The sequence below is a fragment of the Oryctolagus cuniculus genome, chromosome 18, assembly GCF_964237555.1.
Source record: "Oryctolagus cuniculus chromosome 18, mOryCun1.1, whole genome shotgun sequence".
Classification (NCBI taxonomy): domain Eukaryota; kingdom Metazoa; phylum Chordata; class Mammalia; order Lagomorpha; family Leporidae; genus Oryctolagus; species Oryctolagus cuniculus.
Genome location: NC_091449.1, coordinates 2,900,384 through 2,922,635, shown reverse-complemented (window position 1 = coordinate 2,922,635; position 22,252 = coordinate 2,900,384). Strand labels below are relative to the sequence as shown.

General features: G+C 63.4%; 1 protein-coding gene across 3 annotated transcripts; it reads left to right on the top strand.

Annotated features, from left to right (window-relative positions):
- Positions 1-9,181: 9,181 nt before the first annotated feature.
- Positions 9,182-20,921, top strand: ZNF444 (zinc finger protein 444). 3 transcript variants are annotated; one of them, XM_070063465.1, is made up of 4 exons: positions 9,182-9,332; positions 16,253-16,593; positions 19,484-19,592; positions 19,910-20,921. In XM_070063465.1, the coding sequence occupies exons 2-4, from the start codon at positions 16,282-16,284 to the stop codon at positions 20,479-20,481; spliced, it is 993 nt and encodes a 330-aa protein (XP_069919566.1). In that variant the 5' UTR covers positions 9,182-9,332; positions 16,253-16,281; the 3' UTR covers positions 20,482-20,921. The 3 variants fall into 3 exon arrangements, with proteins under 3 accessions (XP_069919566.1, XP_051693134.1, XP_051693133.1); XM_051837174.2 differs by having other exon boundaries at positions 19,907-20,921; XM_051837173.2 differs by lacking the exon at positions 9,182-9,332 and adding an exon at positions 9,961-10,954 and having other exon boundaries at positions 19,907-20,921.
- Positions 20,922-22,252: the final 1,331 nt, after the last annotated feature.

The window sequence follows — 22,252 nt, the reverse complement described above, 5'->3', positions numbered from 1 at the left end:
TGAGCTCACCTCCGCCAGCCTGCCTGGGGGTGCCCAGGAGAGGCAGTGCCGGCCTGAACCCAAGTCCTCAGCTCCCTCTTCGCAGGGCTGTGCAGTGAGGTAGAGAGAGCCTCTGCGGAATAAAACAGCGCTGGGGTCCTCAGTGCCCCCGAGGGACTGGCCACGGGAAAAGGCCATGTAACACAGGGGCCATACTTCCTGTTTATGGCAGTCGTGTTAAGGTTTGGTCTCCCAAACCCGGCCTCTCCTGGCAAATGAAACTACATACACAGTATGTGAGCCTCATCGTGGATTTGTGAATCTACCTACTCACTGAAATCTTCACCCCAAACTCAGTACTGATGGTGATGGAACCAGGACGTAAGCTCAGCCATTCTTGCTCCCTGAGCAAGAGAGAGACAGAGAGGTCTTCCACCCACTGGTTCACTCCCGAAATGGCTGCACCAGCCGGGGCTGGGCCAGGCCAAGGCCAGGCGCCAGGAGTTTTCATACATTTTTGGTTCACGCTGAGCTGACAGGGCCGGCACCGGAACCTGTTTGTCTGACACACGTTTCCATCCTGAGGCACCTCTCGGCCTCCTTGTGTTCAGGAACCCTAGACAGCACTTCCACACTACACTCAGAGGTTACTCACAACAGCGAAGTCACCAACAAAAGCACAAAGGATGTGACAGGTGTGGCGCTGGGGCCCGTGTTGGCGTGGGGCATGACGTGTTGAGCTGCCACGTGCAATGCCAGCATCCCATATGGAGGCTGGGTTGAGTCACCACTGCTCCACTTCCGATCCAGCTCCCTGCTGATGAGCCTGGGAAAGCAGTAGAAGATGGCCCAAGTCTTTGGGTCCCCGCATTCATGTGGGGGACCTGGAAGACGCTCCTGGCTCCTGGCATCAGCGTGGCCCAGCCCTGGCCATTGCAGCCATTTTGGGGGAGTGAACCACAGGATGAAATATCTCTCTCCCTGTCTCCCCTTTTTCTCCAACTCTGCCTTTCAAATAAATAAATAAATCTTTCTTTTAAAAAAAGGTTTAAAAAAAATCAAGTGTTGGTCAGTAGGATTTCTCGTGTGGCCTCCACAGCAGTCCAGAAGGGCATCTGCTCTGCGGTTCTTTCCTGCTGTGGTAACTGCCCCTCTGCAGTGATCCAAATGGTGACCCTGGATAACATGACCCCCACCCCCCACTCCGATCCTTTAGGAGGGTGTGGCCAGGATTAAGGAGATACATCGAGCTATGGAAGTCAGTGCTCGAGTATATAGGAACCATTCGATACACATGGGCAGTAATGGCCACTCTCAGGATCACTCAAAGGAGCAGGGAGAAGTGTCCCGGGCTGGGTTCAGTGGAGGAATCAGGCGATGAGATACCCTAAGTATTTTCTCTACTAAGGCATCTGATACAGGGACTGTTGAGGCCCTGATGAGTCACAGAACACCAAAGAACTGCCGTCTTGGAGTCCTCAACGTGCAGCTCTGAGTTCCAGGACATTCCCCCAAAGCCTCCATCATCCAGCTGTGATCACAAAATCCACCACCCAGGAGGCCGATGGACAGGCCCTCGCACGGTCTCCCTGACCCCTAGAGGAACCCCGTCACACGCGGTCCCTACTTCCTGACTGTTCTCAACGGAATTGGTCCCCACTTCCCTCACCAGTGCTTTGAACCATCTAGCTCAAGCCCAAATGCTCGGACTCCCAGCTGACTCCCAGGAGCAGGTTCCTCTGGGAGACGCATTCTCGGGCTGCAGCAAGTCGCACACCTGACTGGGGGTGCCTGCGGGAGTGGTTTTCCACAACTTGCTCAAGTGCACCTGGTCAGCCAGCTGCATTCACCTGCAGAACTCATCGGAAATCTGGGAGACAGCTGTCCTTCCCGACGTCCCCAGAGGGCTGGGAGCCACAGTGTCCCCCTTCAGGAAACCATGTTCATCTGGCCAGACCCTGCGCAGCACAGGTGGGAAGAACACTCTAAGAAGTCCTTTGCCTAGGCAGTGACTCCCCGCTGCAGTACGCCGCAGGCCTGCTTCGCCGTCTCTACGTGGAAGGCAGGGAGCGTCCCTGGCCTGCGGAAAACCCGCGCCTGTGCCGGGAGGAGCCTGCACGTGCCCTCCAGCAGTGTCCATGTTCACCCATGGTGGAGGCGGCTCACGATGCTTGCTGCAGGCCGTAAAATATGGATCTAGTCCTGCCCTTCTCGCCGCATCGCTAGCTGAAGGTATACGTGCCTCTCACGCCTTACTTATCCCGTCCGTAAAACGGGCTGGTGCTTTGATCTCCTCTGTCATTCCACAGGGTGGGTGTGCGGGTAAATGAGATAATAAATGGGCAGTGTGATCCCATCATTAAGCAATTCATTTATTAATTTAATTATCCATTATCAAACATTTCCTAGGGGCTGGGGATGCAAAGCTGACTGACTCACGCTCAAACCCAGCCCACCAGAGCCCCCGCTGTGGGAAGGGTGCAGCCACTCGCTCATTCCACTCATACCCAGACTCGTCCCCTCATGAGTTGATCCAATAAACATAACCTGGGCCTCCTGGGCGCCGGGGGCTGGAGACCCAGAGATGAACCAAACCCCATGCCTGCCCTGGAGGACCGCACTGCTTCAAAGCACCACACAGAGAGAAAACGTTAATTACGATTTTGAGTAATAATTATGGCAGGGTTACAAAGAAGCCGGACAAGCTTCTGGAGGGCATAAGCTAAACTGGCTGCCAGAGGAATTCTCACCCTGGGGCCTGGGAAACAGGCTAGGAACCACTTTCCTTTAACCCTTACTCATCCGGAGGCAGGCCCCAAGCTGGCAGCTGCAGCAGGGCAGCAGCAAGCCTTGAACTCTGTCAGTGAGTCGCTCACACGGGGAGAGTGGGGCAGCTACGGAAAAGAGAGCACGGGGTGGGGGCAGGGCCTACGGGAGCGCCTGCACCAGTGAGGCACCCGGACCAAGTGGGTAGAGTGGCCTGGGGAAGTGACACCAGAACTGACCACTGTCGCCAGGTCAAGAAGTGGAAGGACACGCCAGGGAGTCACCGTCCACATCATCAAGGTGATGCGGTCACGAACAGGGCCCAGGCAGAACGGAAACGCAGAACCACGTTAAACGACTAAGAGACTCAAGATGAGTGTGGCTGAACACAGGCAGCCCAGGCAGCCTGCAGCCACGTCAGACGCACTCTCAGGGAGCTGCCACTCCGGGTTTCAAGTGTGGACAAGCAGCTGGAGAGGACCCACTAGTCACGTCCTGTAGGGGCGCTCCCGCCGCGGCTGGCCAATTCAGCCGCTCAGCTGTGCCGTGAGGACCTGGGTTCCTCCCCTCCCCTCCCTCCCAGCCCAAGGGGAGCTCTGACCATCACCCCTCATGGCGGCCGACCCAGTTTGAAGCGTTAGCTGCTGACAGGCCCAGGCCGCAGAACAAGTTTCTTCCAGCTTGTCTTGTTTTACCCACGGAGGGGGACCCATCGTCAGGGGTGCCCAGAAAGTCTGCCTTCACACCGTCTCGGCCAGAACACTGCCACATTCGTGGACTCAGCCGATCACTGACAAGGAGAACGGAAGTGTCATGACCGCTCACACTAATAAGGACCCGCTCCTCATGGGTGTCAACAGCGCACAGCCCAGTCCTCTGAGTGCTGGACTGCGTCCACTTCAGGACCTCACAGCTGGGCGGTGCCCTGTGGAGCTTGGCACCCTGACCACACCCACTGAGCCCAGTGCCCACCGATACTGTCGGCCTTGCTCCGCCCTGTATCCTTTGTGCCGGGGTTGTGTCTCATGATGGGTGACCAGCCCACAGAATTGAACACACCCTGAGCAGACATCTTCAGAGGGCAGTGTAGACGGCTGGGGTCTGCGGGCTCCTTACTCCCCACCCGGCTGCGCCCTGGGGGCTCTCATGCATGACTCATGACACCACCCTCGCAGCACCGTGAAGCGGTGACCCCCTGGCATGCGGATGCACACAAGCCTGCATCAGAACCCCCAACAGCTCAACACTGCCAGGCCCACCAGCAGTTTGATACAGTGGGCCTGCGGTAGGGGCTGATGACTGCAGGGCTGACAAGCTCCCAAGGGACCCTCTGCAGCGGACTCTCAGAACTGCTGTCAGAGGAACACCGAGGTGGGCAGTGTGCTGGAGCCCAGCGATCGACAGGGTGCACAGGGCTGGGCTGAGGGCTCATGGAACCTCATGACCACCGCCACACCTCCAGGCACCTGGCTGAGTAAGCAGGGGCTGGGATGTTCCTTTTTTTTTTTTTTTTTTTTTTTTAAGATTTATTTATTGGGGCCAGCGCTGTGGCGTAGCGAATAAAGCAGCCGCCACCTGCAGTGCCGGCATCCCATATGGGCGCCGGTTGGAGTCCCAGCTGCTCCTCTTCCAATCCTGCTCTCTGCTATGGCCTGGGAAAGCAGTGGAAGATGGCCCAAGTCCGTGGGCCCCTGCACCCGCGTGGGAGACCTGAAAGAAGCTCCTGGCTCCGGCTTCAGATCGGTGCAGCTCCGGCTGTTGCGGCCGTCTGGGGAGTGAACCAGCAGATGGAAGATCTCTCTCTCTCTGCCTCTCCTCTCTCTGTGTAACTGTGACTTTCAAATAAATTAAATAAATCTTTAAAAAAATCTTAAAGATTTTATTTTTTTGAAAGTCAGAGTTACACAGAAAAAGGAGAGGCAGAGAGAGAGAGAGAGAGAGAGAGAGAGAGAGAGAGAGAGTCTTCCATCTGCTGTTTCACTCCCAAGTTGGCCGTAATGGTCGGAGCTGCGCCGATCCAAAGCCAAGAGCCAGGAGCTTCTTCCAGGTCTCCCACGTGGGTGCAGGGGCCCAAGGACTTGGGCCATCTTCTACTGCTTTCCCAGGCCACAGCAGAGAGCTGGATAGGAAGAGGAGCAGCCAGGACTCGAACTAGCACTCATGTGGGATGCCTGCCGCAGGTGGCCCACCCTGTGCTACGCCCCAGCGCCAGACCCAGGGGCGTTCCTTTCATCACCTGCTGAACTTCGTGCCAGCTCAGTCTGCAGTGTTGCTAAGCGTGTTTTCTTGTAATATGCACAAAGGCACCACACAAGCTGGAGGAGCTCCGGACACGTGGGGCCCACGGGTGCTGGGTCGAGGGCGGGTGCTAGAGGAGGTCTGACACGTGGGGCCCACGGGTGCTGAGGTCTGACACGTGGGGCCCACGGGTGCTGGGTCGAGGGTGCGCTAGAGGAGGTCTGACACATGGGGCCCACGGGTGCTGGGTCGAGGTGCACTAGAGGAGATCTGACACGTGGGGCCCACGGGTGCTGGGTCGAGGGCGGGTGCTAGAGGAGGTCTGACACGTGGGGCCCACGGGTGCTGGGTCGAGGGTGCACTAGAGGAGGTCTGACACGTGGGGCCCACGGGTGCTGGGTCGAGGGTGCACTAGAGGAGATCTGACACGTGGGGCCCACGGGTGCTGGGTTGAGGGTGTGTGCTAGAGGAGCTCTGGACTCGTGGGGCCCACGGGTGCTGGGTCGAGGGTGTGTGCTAGAGGAGGTCTGACACGTGGGGCCCACGGGTGCTGGGTCGAGGGTGTGCTAGAGGAGGTCTGACACGTGGGGCCCACGGGTGCTGGGTGGAGGGTGTGCTAGAGGAGGTCTGACACGTGGGGCCCACGGGTGCTGGGTCGAGGGTGTGCTAGAGGAGGTCTGACACGTGGGGCCCACGGGTGCTGGGTCGAGGTGCACTAGAGGAGGTCTGACACGTGGGGCCCACGGGTGCTGGGTCGAGGGTGTGTGCTAGAGGAGGTCTGACACGTGGGGCCCACGGGTGCTGGGTCGAGGGTGTGTGCTAGAGGAGATCTGACACGTGGGGCCCACGGGTGCTGGGTCGAGGGTGCACTAGAGGAGGTCTGACACGTGGGGCCCACGGGTGCTGGGTCGAGGGTGTGTGCTAGAGGAGGTCTGACACGTGGGGCCCACGGGTGCTGGGTCGAGGGTGTGTGCTAGAGGAGATCTGACACGTGGGGCCCACGGGTGCTGGGTCGAGGGTGCACTAGAGGAGGTGTGACACGTGGGGCCCACGGGTGCTGGGTCGAGGGTGTGTGCTAGAGGAGGTCTGCACGTGGGGCCCACGGGTGCTGGGTCGAGGGTGTGTGCTAGAGGAGGTCTGCACGTGGGGCCCACGGGTGCTGGGTCGAGGGTGTGTGCTAGAGGAGGTCTGACACGTGGGGCCCACGGGTGCTGGGTCGAGGGTGTGTGCTAGAGGAGGTCTGACACGTGGGGCCCACGGGTGCTGGGTCGAGGGTGTGCTAGAGGAGATCTGACACGTGGGGCCCACGGGTGCTGGGTCGAGGGTGTGTGCTAGAGTGGGTAACATAAAGAGCTCGACTCTATTTTAATCTACAAAAGATCCTGCTGGCAAGTGAAGAAACTCTGTATGCTCTGGTCATCCAGTGGAACTCCCCTGCTTGTACGGAAGGAAGTCCTGCCCCGTGCCACGACAGGGATGAACCCTGAGGACACCACGCTAAGTGGAATAAGCCATTCCCAGGAAGACAAACTCTAGGTGATGCTACTCACAAAAGACATAAGAGAAGTTAGTCACAGAAACAGAAAACATTATGGGGGCTGCCAGCACCTGGCGGAAGGAGTTTGGGGAGTTAGTGTTTAGCGCGTACAGTTTCCACTTAGGAAGACTAAGTCCTGGAGGCAGACGGGGCGATGGCTTAACACCAGTGAACCGCACACTTATCAATGGTTCTGCTACACGTATCCAACCACAATAAACACAGACCACCCCTCTGGCTGCCATGTACAGATAGGCTATGAGGGTGGGAGGAAGCCAGACAGGAAGCAGGACAATGTCTAGAAACCTGGGGACATAGACTAGTAGGGTGCACTGGAGGATAGTATGGGACTGGTTTTTTTTTTAAGGTTTATTTTGTTGGGGCCGGCGCTGTGGCATAGCAGGTAAAGCTGCTGCCTGCAGTGCCGGCAGTTGTCCCACTTCCGATCCAGCTCTCTGCTATGGCCTGGGAAAGCAGTAGAAGATGGCCCAAGTCCTTGGGCCCCTGCACCCGCGTGGGAGACCCGGAGAAATCTCCTGGCTTCAGATTGGTGCAGCTCCGGCCGTTGTGGCCAATTTGGGAGTGAACCAGCAGACAGAAGATCGACCTCTCTCTCTCTGCCTCTCCTTTCTCTGTGTAACTCTTTCAAATAAATAAATAAAGCTTTTAAAAAACAGATTTATTTTACTTATCTGAAAGGCAGGGTGACAGAGTCAGCCAGAGAGAGAGAGAGAGAGAGAGAGAGAAAGATCTTCCATCCATAGGTGCACTCCCCAAATGGCTAGACCAGGCCTAAAGCAGGAGCCAGGAATTCCATCCGGTCTCCCATGTGGGTGGCAGGGGCCCAATACTTGGACCACCTTTCACGGCTTTACCAAGTGCGTTAGCAGGGAGCTGGATTGGAAGCAGAGCAGCTGCGACTTGAACCAGTGATGATGCAAAAGGAAAATCAAGGGCTACCCTTCCATTTTTGATCTGAACATCTAGGTGAATGATAAGACTGGGTTTCTAAAATGGAGGAGTAGTAGAAGAAAGAACTGTCTTCCAGGGGGAGGGAATGAAGTCTCTACTGCTCACCTTAGGTCTGAGATACCTATTAAGAAATCCAGCAGGCAGAGCTGTGGTACAGAGGCTAAGCCGCTGTCTGCAGTGCCGGCATCCCGTATGAGCACCAGTTCAGGTCCTGGCTGCTCACCTCCAATCCAGCTCCCTGCCAAGGCCCGGGAAAGCAGCGGAGGATGGCCCCAGTGCTTGGGCCCTGCACTCACATGGGAGACGCAGAAGTTGTTCCAGGCTTCTGGCTTCAGCCTGGCTCAGCAGTGGCCATCTGGGGAAGGTACCAGTGGAAGGAAGCTCGCTCCCTCCCTGTAACTCTGCTTTCAAATAAATACATAAATCTTAAAAAAAAAAAAATCCAAGTGAAGATGTCAGGGAAGCTGACAGATGTGAATGTGAACAGGCTCAGGGCATCCTGGGAGAAGACAAGAGGCTTGTGTGGGCATGGCTGGAACACTTAACTCAGGACAGGAGAGGGGCAGGCAGGCGGGTGGGCCAGAGCAGGTTAGACCAGTCACGAAGTCAGAGCTAGCCCCTAACGACTTGCAAAATGGGGGGGATCCTCGTCCAACTATAAATTTGTTAAGAACAAAACCCACTTCCGTTGGGCCGGCGCTGTGGCATAGGAGGCTAAGCCTCTGCCTACGGCACCGGCATCCCATGTGGGCGCGGGTTCGAGTCCCGGCTGCTCCACTTCCCATCCAGCTCTCTGCTATGGGGAAAGCAGTGGAGGATGGCCCAGGTCCTCGGGCCCCTGCACCCGCGTGGGAGACCGGGAAGAAGCTGCTGGCTCCGGATCGGCGCAGCTCGGCCGGTGTGGCCATTTGGGGAGTGACCCAGCGGATGGGAGCCCCCTCTCTCTCTTGCTCTGTAACTCTGCCTCTCAAATAAAGAATCTTAAACACACAACCCTCCCGCGGCTGAAGCTCATCCCACGCTCCGGCCGGTGTCTGCAGGGCAGCCGGGAGCTGGAGGAAACCCGCTGGGGCTGCCCCGGCCGCCGGCCGCACAACGGCTCTCCTCAGAGTTCCTCCCAAGCTGCCCTCCGCTGAGGCCCGGCCCGCGGGGGCGCGCTGCCGGGGTCCCGGGCCCCCAGGTCACAGCGGTCCGGTCAGGCAGAACCCGAGCCGCAGGCCGCCGCTCACGTCAGGATTCCCGGTGCGAACCCCGGCCCGGTGGCTTGTGGAGGACGGGTAAAGGACGACCTAGAGTCCAGGAGGCGGACCCCACGCTCGGGCCTGGTTCCCCCTCGTCGCCTCAGGCTCCCGAGCGCGCCGCCTCAGGCACGGCCTCCTCCGGTCTCCACGACAACGCTGGCCTCGCGGCCAGGCTCCGCCTGCAGGCTCACGGGAAGACAGCCCCGCGTGCATTCTGGGAAATGTAGTCCACAGCGCTCGGGGAGGCTGAGCGTTTGCGCCGTCAAGAACCAATAGGCCGCCGTACCTCATGGGAAATGTAGTTCTGGCGCTGCCGGAAACGCCGGGCAGGGGAGGAGGGGCGTGCGCCGGGCGTCCCGGCGGAGGCCAATGGAAAGCCGCTTTTGCCGCCATGCCTTCTGGGAAGTGTAGTTCCGGGAGAGGCCGGGGATGGGCAGGGAGGGTTGCTGGACGGAACCCGCGGCTCGGGTGTTGGGGCGGGGGGAGGGGTGGACGGATGAGTTTGGCGCAAAGCCTGCCGGGGCATGGAGTCCCGGTGAGCCCTGTGCGCATGTGCGGGGCGGTGAGGGGGCTTTGGGGGCCTCGCCTAGGAGAGTGAGGTGAGCGAGGGGGCAAAAGAGTGAGGGACTGGGGGTAGGGGCGGTTGGATGAGGGAGGGGCGAGCTGTGGGGAGAGGGGGTGGCCAGGCGCCGGTGGAGCGAGGGGTGGGGGAGTTGAGGGAGGAGATGAAAAGAGGCCTGGGGGAGGGGCGGGAACGAGGTGGGAGGGGGCGGGGCGGAAAGTGGGAGGGGGTCGTGGGTCCCCGCGGGAGAGAACGCGGGAGGCAGAGGCGGGGACGGGCCCCCGGGCGGGAGGGGTGTGGGGGCCCCCGGTGGGAAGCGGGACCCCACAAAGGAGCGGGCGCGGGCGGACGTCGGGGTGCGGGGCGCGCAGGTGCTTCCCGAGCGGGGGCGGGGCCCGCTCGCCGCCCCTCCCGGTACACCCGCACGGCCGTGTCGGTGCGGATGGAGGAGCCGTGCGCGTGTCCTCGTCCCGGCGAGGGCCCCCGGGGCGAAGCGATGAGGGGCGGGGACCCCCGCCTGGGCGCGGGGCGCTGGCCCGGCGCGGGCAGGGAGGCGGAGCTGCGGTTGACCCTTGCCCAGGGGCAGGTGGCTGTGGGTGCAGAGCGGGAGCCGGAGCCCTGTGCCCCGCGTCGATCTGTCCGGTGGGCTGGTGGCCGTCTGCCGGGGGCGGTTCTGAACCCCCTACCCTCCCGGGGTGGGGGGGACAGGGAGCCATGGCCGGAGGGCGGCGGGGGGCCGGGGGCCGCCCCCGGCCTACATTGCACCGGCCGCCCCCAGCCCCCGCACACAGTGGTACAGTCCCCATGCCGGAGTGGGAGCCTCTGGAGCGGACAAACAGGTTTTCCCGTAGTCTGCGGCAGGCGGCTTCTAACCCGTGCCCCCAGCAGCCACCTTCAGCTTAGCCGCCTCTCACCTGTCCAAGGTCGCGCAGCTCCTGCTGGCGGGGCAGGGAAGCCAGACCCTCAGCCATCAGTATTCTAGCACAGGCCGGGGCTGGCGCCGGCTCTGGAGTCAGTTGTGGGTTCGAGTCCTGGCTCGCTCCTTGCCGAGGGCCCCAGGGCTGCTGGGAGGACCAGGTGGGACAGTGTAAGACCCTTGTCACTCATGGCCATCTCGGGCTCCTGACTCTGGGCTGTCCTGCAGGTTGCACAGGACACTTGCGGGTTGGCAAGCTTGGTTTACTCCTCAGTCACCGTGTGCTGCCTTGGGTGCGGGCTGGGGACCCAGAACACCCTGCCTGGCCCGTCCTGACCAGTGCATTCTCAGGGCGGGAGTGGGGTCACCCGCGGCCACCCCCGGGGTTCAAGTCTGCCCACTGGCCGGCTCTTCTGGGCTCCAGTTCCTGTCCAGCGCCTGAGGACCCCTTCTCACGGCTCAGCAGGCTGCTGTGGCCTCTTGAGAGACCCTCCCCGCCAGCCCCCTGGTTAATCAGTCCTTAAATCCAAGCATGTGTGAGAGGTGGTGGAGCCTGGCAGATGGTGTGAACTCAGGCTCTGCCACTTAGCTGGGGATTTGGGGCGAGACCCCGCCGCTTTCTCCACCTACAGAATGGGGGTGATCACGCAGCTCTATAAAACGGATGCCATAAGATGTCTTTGAGTGCCAGCCATAATACTGGGTCTGGAACGCGTGGACTTCCTCCACAGAGCTTATTTCTAGTGAGTGGCACAAGAATATATTTTTTCTAAGATTTATTTATTTGAAAGAGTTTCACAGAGGAGAGGCAGAGAGAAAGAGAGAGGTCTTCCATCTGCTGGTTCACTTCCCAGATGGTCACAACGGCCAGAGCTGCACCAATCCGAAGCCAGGAGCCAGGAGCTTCTTCTAGGTCTCCCACGCAGGTGCAGGGGCCCAAGGACTTGGGCCATCTTCTACTGCTTTCCCAGGCCATAGCAGAGAGCTGGATGGGAAGTGGAGCAGCCGGGACTTGAACTGGGGCCCATATGGGATGCCGGTGCTATCAGGCCAGGGCGTTAACCTGCTGCACCACAAAGCCGGCCCCAAGAGTATGTTAAACACCGAAACAAATCAATGTGGGTAACATGGTGGGAACTGGGCGGGGAGACATGGGGGTGCCACGTTAGGCTGGATGACTGGGAGAGGTGGGGAGGGGCTTTCCAGGAAGGGGTGATCACATCAAGGCCTCTCGTGAGGGAAGCCGCTGAGCAGGTGAGGGAGCAGCAGGTGCAGAGGCTGAGGGAGGGGCCCGCCTCAGCTGAGGGGGCTGGGAGATGAGGTGGACAGCCGTCAGACTGCAGGGTCCTGTGGCCGCAGGAGCAGTGTGGGCCTCACTGGCTGTCACAGGAGGCAGGTGCACAGGCTGAGTGGGGGCTGGGAGATGAGGTGGACAGCCGTCAGACTGCAGGGTCCTGTGGCCGCAGGAGCAGTGTGGGCCTCACTGGCTGTCACAGGAGGCAGGTGCACAGGCTGAGGGGGGGCTGGGAGATGAGGTGGACAGCCGTCAGACTGCAGGGTCCTGTGGCCACAGGAGCAGTGTGGGCTCCACTGGCTGTCACAGGAGGCAGGTGCACAGGCTGAGAGGGGCTGGGAGATGAGGTGGACAGCCGTCAGACTGCAGGGTCCTGTGGCCGCAGGAGCAGTGTGGGCTCCACTGGCTGTCACAGGAGGCAGGTGCACAGGCTGAGGGGGGGCTGGGAGATGAGGTGGACAGCCGTCAGACTGCAGGGTCCTGTGGCCACAGGAACAGTGTGGGCTCCACAGGCTGTCACAGGAGGCAGGTGCACAGGCTGAGCGGGGGCTGGGAGATGAGGTGGACAGCCGTCAGACTGCAGGGTCCTGTGGCCGCAGGAGCAGTGTGGGCTCCACTGGCTGTCACAGGAGGCAGGTTTTGAGCAGGGAAGGGACCCATGTGGTTTACACTGAGACAGAAATTGTTTACGCTTGCTGTGGGATGATTGGACGGCAGGGCAGTGGGGGTGGGGAGACGCCGAGGGGACTGCTGGGGCCATGTGGGCGGTGGGGTGACGTCAGTGATTGACAGCCGTGGTCAAGGGTCCTGACTTGGGAATCACAGTATCCAAAGGTCTGCCACTCAGCTGTGTGTGTGTGAGTGGTGAGTGTGTGAGAGGACCGGCCTGTGTGTATGTTTGAGGACCGCCCTCTGTGTGTTTGGTGTGTGTGTGTGTGTGAGGACCCGGCGTTGGGTGGCTGATGGAAGCAGAGATTGTCCCCTCTGCCCTCTGGCGGCTGCAGGAGGGAGGCCGGGGCGCGGCGGGGCAGGTGGCAGGCGCGGCTCACGCGCTCGCTCATCCCTCCCCCGGGAAGGCTGCAGCCCCTCATGCCTGTCACCCCGGGGCCGGGAGTTCTCGGCCTGTGCCCGGAGCTCAGGGTTTTCTCTGTAGACCTCTGCTGTGAAATGGGGCTGGCAGCAGAACCAGTCTGGGAAGGAGCCACCGTGAAGATCCCAGATGTTCGCAAAGCATTTAGCTCGGTGCCTGGCACAGCCGCAGCACGCGGGGCCGCAGTGCCCCCGCACGTGGTCCCCACCACCCTGCCGTCAGGCCCGCGCCACGCTGCCCAGTAACATTGGGCCCGGCCTGGGGGCCTGTCGGAGCTGTAAGGTGACAAAGAGATTGGCCTGGGCTCATGCTGGTAGGAGCCTGGTGGGACATTGCATTTTCCTGGCTTTGCCCTAACGGTCAGGTCGTGTGACGCTCCATGCAGTCGGCTCCACCCCTTGGGAGAGTCCCGAGGGAGCCCTGGTCAGCCTCAGCCCCCATGGGCAGGACCCACGTCACACACTCAGCCTGTGTGCTCGGAGACCCCCAAGTAGGACAGACACCGGCTTTTCCCACCCAACCGCCCAGGGGGTTCTCAGTCAGGTGGTCAGGGTCCCCTGTGTCTTGGTCTCCACCAGCTCACTGCTGACCTCGCAGAACCCAGGACTGCTTGTGGGGCTCCCCAGGGGTCCCTGCACCACCCAGGGAGCACCGTTGATGTGTAGGCTGTCGGGCCCGTATGGAGCAGAGATGCTAACAGCCCTGCACCCTGCCTTCACCCAGCCCCACAACCACAGGTGTCTGCAGGGGGTGTTGCCCGGTGGGGACTGTGCCAGGCTCACCACTTCCCCCTTGGCAGGAGCCGAGCCACATGTGCGCTCGCCTTTGGGAGGGGGAGAAGGAAGCAGTGGAGTGGGGAGACAGCTCCCTTAGGGGCTGGGGATGCTACAAAGAGGGGTGAGTGGGTATTGGGGAGCTCCACCTGCCAGCACCCAGACACGGCCAGGGGTCCGTCAGTCCATCATTCTGCTTGGTTCTTCCCCCCTGACCCCGTCCCCAGTTCAAATGCTGGGAGCCAGCCCCAGAGATGGTGACGTCTGTGGGTGGGGCCCTTGGGCGCCCTGGTGAGTGGGATCAATGGGAGGAAGGAGAGACGAGAGCGAGCGTCCTCTGGGTGCGCCAGGTGAGGACGTGGAACAGTGGCCCTCAGCTGGGCCTGGCCACGCTCCCAACTTTCAGAACCGGGGCCCCGAAGCGTCTTGCACGTGTGCCTTGTTAGAGCAGCCTCTGTTCTCAGAGCGCCGGCCCCTCAGTTCCCGCTGAGGACTGCTGGGTGGGGATGGCTGCCTTCTGGGTCCTCTTTCTTTCGTTCTTTCTTTCGTTCTTTCTTTCGTTCTTTCTTCCTTCCTTCCTTTCTCTCTCTCTCTCTCTCTCTCTCTCTCACTCTCTCTCTCTCTCTCTTTCTTTCTTTTATTTATTTAAAAGGCAGAGTGATAGATCTTCAGCCCACTGGTTCACTCCCCAAATTGCTGCAACAGCCAGTTCTAGGCCAGGCTGAAAGCGGGAGCCAGCAACTCCATCCGGGTCTCCCACGTTTGTGGCAGGGACCTGAGTACCTGGCCATCACCTGCTGCACTCCGGGGCACGACAGCAGGCAGCTGGCTTGGAAGTGGAGCAGCTGGGACTCAAGCCAGCCCTGTGATACGGGGTGCGGTTGTTGCGATGGTGGCTGACGCCACCGTGCCAGTCCCCACCTCGCACTTCCTGTGAGCCCACAGTCCTGACACGAGGTGCCTTCATCACCTCAGAGCCCCATCTGCAAGTGGGGTCCCCTTGGGGGTTCGAGCTTCACCACGGGAGTTCTGGGGGACGCAGCTCAGCCCACGGCGGCAGGGATGCTGACGCTCTCGGCTGCCCGTGCGCTCTGGGCTTTGCTGCTCACCAGGCCGCCCTGTGATTCCACGTTTAACCCCCACAGTGGAGCAGGGAGACCGGGGAGAGACAGGCAGAGGTGCCCGAGGCCAGGCGCAGGGAGAGGCTGAGGGCTGCACAGTGCTGCAGGAAGCAGAGGGGAGGAGCCGTGTAGTCACCCGGGATCCAGCGCAACCCTCACGGGCCCCTCAGGTGCCCACCCCCTACAGCTCAGTGGGCAGCAGCCCTCGCCCTAGGTTGGGCGGTAATGGGCCAGGAGCAGGGGGGTGGACCCATCCCGGGATCCAGCTCAGCCCTCACGGGCCCCTCTCAGGTGCCCACCCTCCTACAGCTCAGCGGGCAGCAGCCCTCTCCCCAGGTCGGGTAATGGGCCGGGAGCAGGGGGGTGGACACATCCCGGGATCCAGCACAGCCCTCACGGGCCCCTCAGGTGCCCACCCTCCTACAGCTCAGCGGGCAGCAGCCCTTGCCCCAAGTCGGGTAATGGGCCGGGAGCAGGGGGGTGGACACATCCCGGGATCCAGCGCAGCCCTCACGGGCCCCTCAGGTGCCCACCCTCTTATAGCTCAGCGGGCAGCAGCCCTCTCCCCAGGTCGGGTAATGGGGCGGGCGCAGGGGGATGGGCCCATCCCGGGGTCCAGTGCAGCCCTCACGAGCCCCTCAGGTGCCCACCCTCCTACAGCTCAGTGGGCAGCAGCCGTCACCCTAGGTTGGGCAGTAACGGGCCGGGAGCGGGGGTGTGGATGGATCCCGGGGTCCAGCACAGCCCTCACGGGCCCCTCAGGTGCCCACCCTCCTACACCTCAGCGGGCAGCAGCCCTCTCCCCAGGTCGGGTAATGGGGTGGGCGCAGGGGGGTGGGCCCATCCTGGGGTCCAGCGCAGCCCTCACGGGCCCCTCAGGTGCCCACCCTCCTACAGCTCAGCGGGCAGCAGCCCTCGCCCCAAGTCGGGTAATGGGGCGGGCGCAGGGGGGTGGGCCCATCCCGGGGTCCAGCACAGCCCTCACGGGCCCCTCAGGTGCCCACCCTCCTACAGCTCAGCGGGCAGCAGCCCTCGCCCCAAGTCGGGTAATGGGGTGGGCGCAGGGGGGTGGGCCCATCCCGGGGTCCAGCTCAGCCCTCACGGGCCCCTCAGGTGCCCACCCTCCTACAGCTCAGCGGGCAGCAGCCCTCTCCCCAGGTCAGGTAATGGGGTGGATGCAGGGGGTGGGCCCATCCCGGGGTCCAGCGCAGCCCTCACGGGCCTCTCAGGTGCCCACCCTCTGACAGCTCAGCAGGCAGCAGCCGTCACCCTAGGTTGGGCAGTAACGGGCCAGGAGCAGGGGTGTGGACGGATCCCAGGATCCAGCGCAGCCCTCACGGGCCCCTCAGGTGCCCACCCTCTTACAGCTCAGCGGGCAGCAGCCCTCTCCCCAGGTCGGGTAATGGGCCGGGAGCAGGGGGGTGGACACATCCTGGGATCCAGCACAGCCCTCACGGGCCCCTCTCAGGTGCCCACCCTCCTACAGCTCAGCGGGCAGCAGCCCTCTCCCCAGGTCGGGTAATGGGCCGGGAGCAGGGGGGTGGACACATCCTGGGATCCAGCACAGCCCTCACGGGCCCCTCAGGTGCCCACCCTCCTACAGCTCAGCGGGCAGCAGCCCTCTCCCCAGGTCAGGTAACGGGGCGGGAGCAGGGGGTGGGCCCATCCCGGGGTCCAGCGCTTCCCTGCACCCCCTGCCTCACAGCACCAGCGGCGCAGAGATGGAGGCCAGCTTCTCACCTCGCCCTGCTTCCCTCCTGCAGGCTCTGCCGGCCCTGCCCTGGAAGGCGCCATGGAGGTCCCTGCCCCTCAGCCCGTGAAGCAGGAGGGCCCGGCCCCCGAGGGCCTGACCCTGGACTCGCCCTGGCACCGCTTCCGCCACTTCCACTTGGGCGACGCGCCGGGCCCCCGCGAGGCCCTGGGGCTGCTCCGCGCCCTGTGCCGGGACTGGCTGCGGCCCGAGGTGCACACCAAGGAGCAGATGCTGGAGCTGCTGGTGCTGGAGCAGTTCCTGAGCGCCCTGCCCGCCGACACCCAGGCCTGGGTGTGCAGCCGGCGGCCCCGGAGCGGGGAGGAGGCCGTGGCCCTGCTGGAGGAGCTCTGGGTGAGGCTGCCGGCGGTGGGCTTCCTTCCCCTGACCTGGCCTCGCCGCGGCGGCGCCTGGGGGCAGCGGCGAGGCGACGGAGCACACACAGAGAGGACCACGCAACCCAGGATCCGGGCAGGCTGTGCGGTGGGGGGCCAGCAGCCCCGTGCAGAGTGCAGGGACGCCTGGTCTTAGGCCAGTGGCGAGGCAGGAGTCTCGGGGCCGCCCATGGTTGGTTATCGCTGAGGAGGGGCGTGAGTAAGACACGGGGCACGCAGCGTAGGGTCCAGGAAGGTTCCGGGCGCTGGGCTTGCAGCCGTCTCCTGCCCATCAAGTCGTGGCAGCGACAACTTCCCAGCACCGATGTGACCACCGGGCAGGCGCGCTCGACCACGCTGTCCAGGATTTTCCCGGGGGACTCCCCCCGGGGGGCGTGGCCGACCTTCACCGCCAGCTCACGTCACGTGGCCCGAGGACCCCGCTGTGAGTCCCGCTGTTGGGAGGGCAGGCAGCTTGTCCTGGAGCAGAGGGAGAGGCTCGACGCCTCTCGGCCCAGCTGGTCCTGTGCGGGGCAGCAGTGTCTCAGCCATCGCACCATCCAAGGGGCCGGGCGGCCGCTCTCTCACAGGGGAGGAAGCGGACCTGCCTGAGGCCACGCAGCAGTCGGGCAGCGGGCGAGAGCCCTGTGTCGTGTGACTGCTGTCCTGCCTCCTGCCCCAGCTGTAGCAGCCAGCACCCCACGGCCACTCTGCCCAGGTACTGCCTGTGGACGTCTGCACCGTCCAGCAGCCCAGGTCTCAGGACCCCAGACCCGCAAGGTCCCAGCATGTTCATACCCTTCGGGGAGCGAGTGGTGCCGGGAGAGCCCTTGCTGGCGCGGCTCGCTGGGTCCCACTCCCAGGTGTGCCGGCTCTGCTGCGTCTGAGCTGGGGCCGGGGAGGCAGCACCTCCGCCCTGGCCAGGCCTGTGGCAGGCGGCTCTGGCTGCCCGCTGCTCAGAGCGGGCCCCATCCACTTGCTCGGTGTCTAGCTGGAGGCGACCACAGACCTTGTCCTGCTCTCCCCTGCCTCTGACCGCCTTTCGGAGATGTTCCCTGGTTGCCGTGAGCCGGGACAGGCAGGTCAGCCCCTTCCAGTCCAGCCATCTACTCGTTTGCCCCATGTCTGTTGAGGACAGGCCTCAGGGAGGCCCCGTGGGACTGCAGCCCCAGTCCCTGCACAGCTGGTGGTGTGAAGGCCAGCTGCCGCGAGGACACCTGGGGTGTCCTCCCAGGGCTCAACCTGGAGCTGCCGTGTGACCTGGCAGTGGAGTCTCAGGTGTGAACCCGGGAGAAGCACAGACACACACAGAGAAGTGTGTGTGTGGACCTCAGCTACACGTGTGCGCAAAGCCAGAGGTGCCAGCCACCATGCAGAGCCACGTGTGGTTCCACTTCATGTGACAGGTTGCAGCAAAGCTGTAGACAGTGGCTTAGTGGTTGCCAGGGTCTGGGGGGAGATGGGGAGTGACCGCTGACGGGTCAGGCATTTTGGGGCGAGAGGAAGCTGTTCTGAAGTGGGGTGAGTATCCGGGAAGCAGCGCGTGGTGCTCAGTGAAGCTGCTAAAGGCACAGTGCGGTGGACAGCAGGACGTGGGCGTTCCTGACGCCGGAGGGCCACGCGCCTGCGTGCTGGCCGGTGGGGCTCGGGTCGGCCTCAGGATGCCGGGTGGTAGCCACAGCGAAGAGCTGGGGTAGAAGGACGTATGCAAAGGACCGGGGTTCGGGAGAGCCTGGTAAGCCGCTTACCGAGTGTGGCCTGAGCTCAGAGGTCAAGGCAGTGGCTGGCGTGGGGCCGGGACAACGGGGGCCATCGCAGGCCAGCGAACGGTACTCAGAGCCCTTGCCTACGTGGCCAGCAATCTGGTCGCAGTTTGCCAAAGCAAGGCAGGGCCACACGATCACCCTGCCGCCTCCCAGCCAGGCGGGCACTTCCAGGCCCCAGACCCGGGGAGTGCATCCCGCTGCGGCTCTCAGGAGGCGTGGGGGTGAGGGAATGGCAGTTCTCACCCCTGCGTTTGCTTTGCCGCTGCTGACCCTTGGCCGTGGCACGAAGGCACTTGAGACAAGTGAAACGCGACCGTGGGGCTAACATCCTTCCGCACCAGTGGAATTCAGACCCTCTCCTTGTGGGGACAGTTGGGCAGTGAGGACAGCAGTGTAACGACACCAGGAACGGGGTCCGTGCGGATGTTTTCCCCTAATCCTTGACCCCGGCCCCCGGCCCCCGGCCAGGGCTGACCTGGCCAGCTGCTGTCTGCTGTGTGTCCCAGGAAAAGTTCCCTTTCTGAACTTGCTCTATTTTTTCTGCATTAAAAGTAGCATGGATGTGCCTCTGCAGTTGCGGTAGGCTGTGAGGCAGGTGTGTGACCTCTTTGTAACAAAATCAGCCCACACCTAGGCTCTCAGAGCAAGCCCTGGCTCCGCCAGGTGTCTGTGGGTCAGGGGCCGGGTGGGTGGGCCTTGCCCAGGGTCTCCTGAGGCCGCGGTTACTGTGCGTGTTGGCTGGGGGCCCACCTCCAGCACACACTGGGCTAGGGCGGGGTGGCTGGTGGAAGGGGGCGGGGGGAGTGGGCTAGGGCAGGATGGCTGGTGGAAGGGGGCGGGGGGAGTGGGCTAGGGCGGGGTGGCTGGTGGAAGGGGGCGGGGGGAGTGGGCTAGGGCGGGGTGGCTGGTGGAAGGGGCGGGGGAGTGGGCTAGGGCGGGGTGGCTGGTGGAAGGGGGCGGGGGGAGTGGGCTAGGGCGGGGTGGCTGGTGGAAGGGGGCGGGGGGAGTGGGCTAGGGCGGGGTGGCTGGTGGAAGGGGGCGGGGGGAGTGAGAGGCGCAGGCCCTCTCGCGTTTCCCAGCTTGGAATGTGGCATCTCGTTGCAGGGGCCGGCGACCTCCCCAGACCGGTCGTCAGCGATGAGGGCACCTCGGGAGATGACCGAAGGCTCCGGGGTCAGTGTTGGAAAGGAAGACAGTGGGATGATCCCCTTGGGTGAGCAGCTGCCCTCCCCCCTCAGCCCCAGGGGCCCCGTGTTCCCCTGGCACCGGGACTAGAGGTGAATCAGGGAGCTCCAGGAGCAGGGCCCAGCGCAGGACTCAGTGTCCGCAATGAACGGGCGCTGGTGTGTGCACCGCCTGCCAGCTCCGAATCCCTCAGCAAGCGGCCGAGAGCCGGGCGTGACCTCCGTCTCTTGTACGGCAGAGCAGGTGGTGGCAGAGCCAGGATGCCGCCCAGGCAGGCCGAGCCTGAGCCCAGCGTGCCGGCCCCACGCAGGGCTGGCCTCCCTGACCCCATGCTTTTTCCAGCAGGAAACACGGACCCCAGCGTGGAGGCGCCCGCAACCGGCGGGGACGCCCAAGCCGCGCGGCCCTACAAGCAGGAACCCAGCAGCCCCCCGCTGGCCCCTGGCCTGCCGGTCTTCCTGGCGGCCCCAGGCACCACCGCCTGCCCCGAGTGCGGCAAGACGTCCCTGAAGCCGGCGCACCTGCTGCGCCACCGGCAGAGCCACTCGGGTGAGAAGCCGCACGCCTGCCCCGAGTGTGGCAAGGCCTTTCGGCGCAAGGAGCACCTGCGGCGCCACCGCGGCACGCACCCCGGCGCCCCGGGGCCGGCCCTGCGCCCGCTGCCGGCCCGCGAGAAGCCGCACGCGTGCTGCGAGTGCGGCAAGACCTTCTACTGGCGCGAGCACCTGGTGCGCCACCGCAAGACGCACTCGGGCGCGCGGCCCTTCGCCTGCTGGGAGTGCGGCAAGGGCTTCGGGCGGCGGGAGCACGTGCTCCGCCACCAGCGCATCCACGGGCGGGCGGCGGCCAGCGCGCAGGGGGTGGCCGCGCCGGGCCCCGAGGGCGGGGGCCCGTTCCCACCGTGGCCCCTGGGCTAGCCTCCGCTGCCGCCGACCCGCGTCCCTCCCTGTCCCAGCCTTTCTCCTCCCCCGTCGGAACTTCCAGTGCCCCTTGTCCGCCCCTTCCCAGGGCTCCCCGTCCGGTTGTGCGGCCACCTCCGCCCTCCCCGCCTCTCCTCCCCGATTCCCCAGCTTCTGTCCTGCCTCGTGGCCCCGGGCCAGCTCATCTGTCCCTGCCTCGGGAGCCCAGGCTGAGCCTGGAAGCCCAGCCGCCAGCCCAGGGGCGCCGGGAAGGAGAAGCTCAGGGAAGGAGGGGAGGGGGAGGGGTGGGGGAGGGTGGGGCGCAGGTTCTGAGGAGCCCCGGCGCGGCTGGCTCTGCGGGCAGGAGGGCATGAGATGGACAGAGATGCCTGCCCCTGGGGCGTTTGGAGAGCACAATTCACCAGCATCGAGAGTAATAAAGTTGCTGGCCCAGTGTGTACCCGCGTGCTGGGCTCTCCTGGGGGGCGCTGGCCTCTGCTCTGGGAAGCAGGCGGGGGCCGGCTGGGATCCCGACCCTGTGTCCCCTGGGGTGTGACCAGGTCAGCCTGCCGCAGGGACTGCTCGGAGAAGCTCCCGCTGGCTGTGACGAGTGCCGTCGGAGAAGGAGGGGCCCTCCTGCCTGTTGCTGGGGAGTTGCAGCTGTCTTTCTACGGTCCCGCTGAGGGCAGTGTCCTGGCACGTCGTCTGCCTGCCAGCGCCCCTTTCTCCGTAATTCCCACACTCCTGGTTACGCAACCCCCCCCCCCCCCCGCACACCCAGCATCCCTGAGGGTCAGCGGTGTCCACTCCCTTACTAGGAGCATCGCGTGGCTCAGGCACTCCGTGTCACACCCCCGCCATGTGGTCCGGGGGCCCGTGCCCCCCAGGGGAGTCTGGCAGTCTACTGGGGCAGGTGCAGGCCCTGCAGCCAGGGCTCTAGGGAGGGTGAGGGCCCTGTCCTCAGCCCAGCTCAGACCTGGCGCCTTTTCCCCACGAAGGCGGCTGCCTGGCTTTGGGAGGTGGGGGAGAGCCCTGCGTCTGCCTCTCCTGCAGCCGCCACCAGTCTTGGGCTGGCCTTACCCCTGCGCCTGTCTGGAGTTCTGAATCCCCTGGCCACTCCTTATGGCCTAGGGCAGGCTGGAGGGCACCTTGCGGGGTTAGGTCTGAAGTGAGGTCTTCAGCTGGATGTAGGAACCGCCAGGAGAAAAGCAGGAAAGTGTTCCTGTCACCCGTGCCTGGGGCCCTGAGACAGGACTGGGAGAGCGCCTGACACTCAGACGCCCATGGGTTTGAAGAAGTGAGTCCTCCACGCTTCCCGGGATCTGGGCTGGAGGCTCACCCATGCCTGGGGCCCCGAGACAGGACTGGGAGAGCTCCTGACACTCAGACGCCCTTGGGTTTGAAGAAGTGAGAGTCCTCCACGCCTCCCAGGATCTGGGCTGGAGGCTACCCGTGCCTGGGGCCCCGAGACAGGACTGGGAGAGCTCCTGACACTCAGACGCCCATGGGTTTGAAGAAGTGAGAGTCCTCCATGCTTTCCCGGGATCTGGGCTGGAGGCAGTCAGTTCTTGGGAAGTCTAGGAAATATGGGGTCTTCAAGACAGAAACGCCATTCTGAAAAACGTGGATTCGAGCTTGTTTTCCAAACGAAGCCTACTTTTAATTCCAGTTGGCATGCGCTGTCCGAAGCCCCTCGTATGAACAGCTAGTGCGGTGTGGGGGGTGCGGAGGGCAGCTCCACGGGGGTGGTCCCCAGTCGCCGCTGGCCAGGGCTGTTTCTTGCCCTGGG

Coding starts and splice junctions, on each gene's coding strand:
- ZNF444 (XM_051837174.2), top strand. CDS start 16,282: ATGGAGGTCCCTGCCCCTCAGCCCGTGAAGCAGGAGGGCCCGGCCCCC. Junction 16,594..19,483: donor CCCTGCTGGAGGAGCTCTGG/GTGAGGCTGCCG, acceptor ATCTCGTTGCAG/GGGCCGGCGACCTCCCCAGA. Junction 19,593..19,906: donor CAGTGGGATGATCCCCTTGG/GTGAGCAGCTGC, acceptor TGCTTTTTCCAG/CAGGAAACACGGACCCCAGC.